At 42.0% G+C, this 6,156-nt stretch overlaps 1 protein-coding gene across 1 annotated transcript; it reads right to left on the bottom strand.

Moving 5' to 3' along the window:
* On the bottom strand, window positions 1-5,838 carry crtap (cartilage associated protein). Its single transcript, XM_076301428.1, has 7 exons — window positions 5,309-5,838; window positions 5,030-5,179; window positions 3,483-3,654; window positions 2,653-2,781; window positions 1,856-2,001; window positions 1,599-1,682; window positions 1-643 (listed from the first exon to the last, which is right to left on the bottom strand). Exons 1-7 carry the CDS (start codon window positions 5,774-5,776, stop codon window positions 563-565), a joined length of 1,230 nt encoding a protein of 409 aa, XP_076157543.1. The 5' UTR covers window positions 5,777-5,838; the 3' UTR covers window positions 1-562.
* Window positions 5,839-6,156: the final 318 nt, after the last annotated feature.

The following is a 6,156-nucleotide window of genomic DNA, read 5'->3' as shown; positions in this document are numbered from 1 at the left end:
TTTAACAAACATCTTTTTATTTTAACACTGTACATCACAGAAAGGACTTTCACTTGAAATGACACAGAATCAGAAACATAATAATCATTCCATTGTATTCAGCAAGTGTGCCTCAAAGAGGTGCACCAAAAAGATGAAATGATAAAAGGAACTCTGGCTCTCTTAAGCAACTCATGAAGATCTCTGCTATCCCCCCCATCAGAAATGAGGCTCGAATACAGACCACTGAGAATGTGCATGTTCATTTGTAGATGTTAAAGGCACCTGGTTTTAGAACAGCAGTGCATCAGAATAACTTGTACTTGTGTGCCTACATCTAGCCTCTGTCAGAACTAGTTGCACAATGAGGAGGTTCTCTTGGCCTTTTTTCGGACACTGTCTGTATGACAATGAGCATGTGGCGTGACGCTAAATGTGTGGCGTGTGGGTTTGTGTGAATGAATGGCTGTGTGTGTGGCCAGTGGGAGTGTGTGCATGGCTGTCTGTGTGAATGGGATTCAGTATAAGAGTGTGCTGGTAGACAGTGTGTGTTTTAATTCCACTAAATAAATATTATTTATCTTCAGAATCCAGGAACTCGTTTAGGAACTTCAACAGGGTCATCAGAATCCAGGAACTCGTCTAGGAACTCCAACACTTCCCCCTGAGACAGAAACACATATACACATACCTTTGGATTTCATGCTTAGCATTAATGGTAAGCAATTAACTTGCATGCTAGGTAGACAGCTAGAAATAAACAGATACTGGAACATCGGCATGCTCCCAAGCCATGAACTTGACAATTACCGCCCTTATACTGTAGGCATGTAGTGTGCAGAAAGAGTTTTTGTGAAATTGTCCTAAGCTACAGCCACAGCTTAGGCCAACCTCCCTCTGCTGGCCAAATACTGGAAATGCAGACAAAACGCAATTTCGCCAGAGCCCTACCATTCCAATAACCTGACTCTCGCCAGATGAATTTCGTTCCGCCTAGCTCCGCCTAGCTCCACTCACATCCATCTGGGATCGCTTCCGTTGAGAGTGATTTCTGCACCAGATTTTATGGTAGAGCCAATCAGGATGCAGAGCGGGAGTTTCATAGATGTGACGTAGCGTAGAAGCGACTGTGAGACTGTTCTCAGTTTCACGGGTTGGCTTCGATGTGAGTGGTTGAAGTAGCACGTCAATAGATGACGGACAAGTGGCTTATCCAATCATATTGCAAGGATTTTTAATAAGGCCCAGCCTTCTGAAACACCTCGCCAATGGATCGATCCCAGATGGATGAGTGGAGCTAGGTGGAACGAAATTCATCTGGCGAGAGTTAGGTTACCATTCCAATTCTCAGAAACAGAAAATTATACAAATGCCTTTGTGATATTTAGATTACAGTATATCTGCTTACAGTATATAAACTATGAATTCTGTGAGCAGTTAGTTTGATCATGTGTGTATTAATTTGCTCTCATATATTTTCGGAATATGGTAATTTGAGGAAAAAACGACCAAAATATTGAACTATTGCAGGATACCAAAGCACCGTTTATGAGATCAATGCAGTATACTCTTTTGCCCACTATAAGCATTGCCGTAGTGGGGGTAGAGATGTCACTGACCTCATCATCGTCCAGTAGTTTTTGACGAAAGAACTCTAACAGCTGTCTTTGCATGGTGGTCTGATTATATATTCGCACTGCCTCCTGTATATAACACATAAAACACATACATTTTTTGTTAATTTACATTCATTAGACTTTCATGCAAAAAAAACTTACAGTGGGCACAACATGAAATACAGACATCATACACATGTTGCCCTCATGAAGAATCTATCCCCCAGTAGGGTCATGTAGCCTGGGGTGAGGCATCTTACCGCTCTTGGTTGGAAGTCATCATCACCGAGTCCCCATTTGTCTCGATGGTACTGGTAGTAGATCACGTTATTCTTCATCACCTCATCCTCAGGGTCAAATAACAGATAGCTCACGGCACAAGGCACCGCATTTTTTAGATCATCCACTGACCACACAAACACACAAACATTGGGATAAACAAACATGGCAGAGATTGTATACATGCACAATCAATTTAACAGTGGCATTTATTCTCCACTACTAAAACTAAAAGGAGATAATTTTGTTTAGCATATGTTTGGCTGACAACAAAATGAGATGTCTTTGATCAAATGTCACTCAGTGGTTCAGCCAGTTGACTGATTGATTGATTGATTCACTTATCTACCTAGAAAACATCTTGTTCATATTGGATCTTGATATTTTGTATGACCGTGCTAGTCATTTTTACCTATATTTTACCCATTTTTTAAAGGGGCAGCTGTGGCCTACTGGTTAGCACTTCGGACTTGTAACTGGAGGGTTGCCGGTTCGAACCCCGACCAGTAGGCACGGCTCACCCCTCACTGCTCCCCGAGCGCCGCCACTGTTGTTGCAGGCACCTCACTGCGCTGGGATTAGTGTGTGCTTCACCTCACTGTGTGTTCACTGTGTGCTGAGTGTGTTTCACTAATTCACGGATTGGGATACATGCAGAGACCAAATTTCCCTCACGGTTCTCAAAAGAGTATATATACTTATACTTATAGCTTGATAGTAAATTATTCACAATTACACCAAGACACTATCATTGATCATTCACACCACACTGACTTACACTTGTAGTAGGCAAACTGCAGGTAATGGTACATTGTCGCCACATATTTGTCAACAACATAACCTCCAACCACTGGATTCAATTCAGCTTCACAGCGCACCTTCCTTTCCAGAACCTCTGAGTAATGAGCTGGGAGCAAGGGTGCAGATCAAGAGAAAAGTTAGAAGACAGATATTGTCAACATTACAGCTCTTTCCCCCAATGAACATCATTATAAACAGTACAATATTCCAGTATGAAATTCCCTATTTTAAAAAATAATAACCTATCTAAAGGTGTGGCCCATGCTCATTGAATGAATGAGTGAGTAAGAGTTGAAGTTGATTGCTCCAATTGCTCTGCAAGCTTGCTAAGGCTTACAAGTCATTAGTAACTTTATCATAAGAGTACCTGCAAATGTATCAATATGGTTCAAAAATACTTGAGAACTTCTATTTACTTTTGTTCCTTGTATACTGAAGCAAGAAAGTAAGCCTGTGTGACAATCTATTAATCTTTGGACAATACTACTGTATGTCCAACAGACTACTCTGACTACACTGGCTGTCTGTACAGTCTGTGTTTAACTTCAACATCAGGCACGAAAACACTGCTGCCTTGGAGCTAAAGAAGTGAACTTTGTAGGTGCATCTGAGATACAGCGAAAGCTGAATATTTTCATAATAGAGTTCAGAAATGCCATCAGGGAAGAGCAAACAGGAAGTGAAACTGCACAACCCTGAAATCCCATCAACATCAATGGAACATTTACACGTATACAGTGCAATTGTATTAGCAAACAAGGACAAGTGTAGTAGCCTATAACAGATAGCAACACTGAAGACATTCACCTGCAATGGAAGGGAAGAAGTCCTTGAAGTCTTTAATTTCTCTGGAACCCTCCGAGGCTGCCAGGCACTCATCATACACCTTTACGTAGTCCCTAAGAGCCAGCTCCATGTCAGATATGGACGTGCGGAAGTTATCCCCGTTGAATGCCCGCACTGCACGCACAAACAAGGTCTACAAAAGATGTCAAGCAACACACACAAACATCGAATGAATGGATCAAATGAATTAGGCAAATGCAAAACAATTTCCTCACCCAAAGGAGATTATAAGCAACTGCTGCAAAATCCTGCAGTTTAACCGCTTCGTTCTCAAGACCAATTTCAGTTTGTGCCTAAAATTGCACAGCGCCTGCTTCAGAGGCCACTGTTCCCACCTAGTTTGGCCTATAATCAAATGCTTGACCTCTTTGGAAAGCTTAGACATTGTGGTTTCTTGGAAAACAATCAGAAGAACTGTGTGATGTACTGAGAAAGAGTTACAGAGGCTAGAATATTGTTTTTTATTTCTGCCGGATAACAAGCATCTCTGAACTGGCCACATTTCAGCCCTCTTGGTCACTTGATATGACTTAGAAACACAACTGAGCCCTAGCACCAGGTCTTGTGAAGCTGTGTTCAAAAGTAGATCAATATAGAATGAACATATAAGTACTAGACCATCATTTGCCAAGGTATGCTCATGCGTTTTGTAAAATGCCCTATAGAAACTCCCCATAGGACTTTTGGTTATCCAAAATGCATACTGTCAATCAATCAGTTGCTTACTGTCTATGAACCCCTATGTGTTTGGTCTCAAATGAAAGGTAACACTTTGAAATTTCATGCTTGCATTTGAATTGTACTCAGGGGTTCTAATATGGAATGACTACACTAAATATGAAATAATGACACAAAAATATAAATCTTTGCAATTTCTATTTCAGTTCAATTGGTGTGTATAAGATGGACTATACATCTGCACAACTAATATAGGATAAAATAATATGATTATTCAATTTCTGTGGATTCCCGTGAATATTTCGAGACCCAATATGATATATCTAGCATATTGCTAAAGTGGCAGACACCTGCGCACACACTTAACCAGTAATGCTTATCTGAAGATTCGGTTCACACTGAAGATTTTTAAGCCCCCTCTCAGTAAACCAGCAAACTACATATACAATGACAAATTACAAAACTGTATCATGTAGCCTATATGATGCTACTGTGATTTACAGCATCTGTGAAGATCATGAAGTCTACTGTACACAGCTGTTATGTGCAACCTATCCCTGGAAATAACTCTGTTTATCTCCCAAATTCGCAAAAACACGTGGTAAAGATAGAGGAATGCATGAATAGGCATAAAGACTTGATACGGTTAAAAGATAAGCGGTTGAGAGAAGTCTGACATTGGAATTGAATACAGAACCTAAAATCTGTCCATTTCCTCAAACCTGAACACATGGACACTATCCTATGTTCAAAAACGCATCTTGTGCATTTGTCTTGTCAACGCCTGAAATTCGTACATGAGTAACAAAAATGTAATAAGTAATATTCACCTCGTAAGACTTGCTCTCCAGGTCTTTCAGATGATCCTCAGAACCAGGCAAGCTCTTGTAGTAGGCCATATTCCTCTTCATCATCTCGTCGTCGGGATGTTTCAGCAGGAATGTATGAGCCGCGGACACGGCCTTTGCAACGTTATCACTCTACACGAGCAATTAATCACAACACACACAGACACAGACACTTGTCATTATTGAAAACACTTCTTCTTTGGAGCATGCTGCACAATAACCGGTCAAGAAAAAAACACTACAATGTATCTCCATACTTACTTTGAAGTAGGCGAACTGGAGGTATTTGTATGGTTCACGTCTCTCGAACTCCTCCACAGTTTCACGGCTTGGGAGAGTCTGTCGGAATGCGGGTAAACCCTGTTTGCACCGCTTCAGGCACTGTGCGCGCTTCATAACGTTACCAAACGCGTGAAGCTCTGGGAAGTCGGCGAAGCGCTGCTCCTGATCGATGCGCACGGAGCTGCAATTTAGGTTGCAGAAGGCCTCGCTGTCCCGCAACAGCCGATAGAGGCGCAGACTCACCTCCAAAAACTCCACGGTCTCCTTCCACTTTTCTCCACTGTATTGATCCAGCGCGTGCCGATACGCGGAGTCCAGTGGCATTAACTCGTGTCGAGGAAAACTTCGGAAGCTATATTTTTCATATTGCGCACTGACGAGCAGGCCTAGTGAGTAAAACACAAGACCGAACAAAGAAATATGCATCCTCGACAATCGTGGCACCATGGTAATCTCCACAGAGGGCTCCAGATTTTTCTGTGGTTGTGTGTGAGTTAGTTTAGCCCCGCCTGCAAACTTTCCACGTCTCCAGGGGCGCGGCCCAGCTGGATGGCCACAGCAACGCAAATGCTTTTGGATGGGACAGCCTTATATGTATTTTTTTTCCTAATGACAAATCTTAATATCACCTGTTGCTATTATGCGTGTTAATGTTTTGTCCTCTGTCCAAAGATTACTTCCTGTTTTTTTCCTTTTTATTTTTTTCCTTGCAGGCCTATTATAAGTATACGTCTAGGGGGGACGTCGCATCGGTTGGCTACCCTCCTCCTACGCCACGTGGAACGCCTTCCATTTGGCTACCCTTTTCCGGATAGCGGAAAAACCCC

Source organism: Alosa pseudoharengus, unplaced genomic scaffold (assembly GCF_046254945.1).
Source record: "Alosa pseudoharengus isolate Yale_2024_CS ecotype anadromous, Long Island Sound unplaced genomic scaffold, YU_APseudo_1.1 YU_APseudo_1.1_scf_23, whole genome shotgun sequence".
Taxonomy (NCBI): domain Eukaryota; kingdom Metazoa; phylum Chordata; class Actinopteri; order Clupeiformes; family Clupeidae; genus Alosa; species Alosa pseudoharengus.
This window is presented reverse-complemented; position numbering and strand designations above follow the sequence as displayed.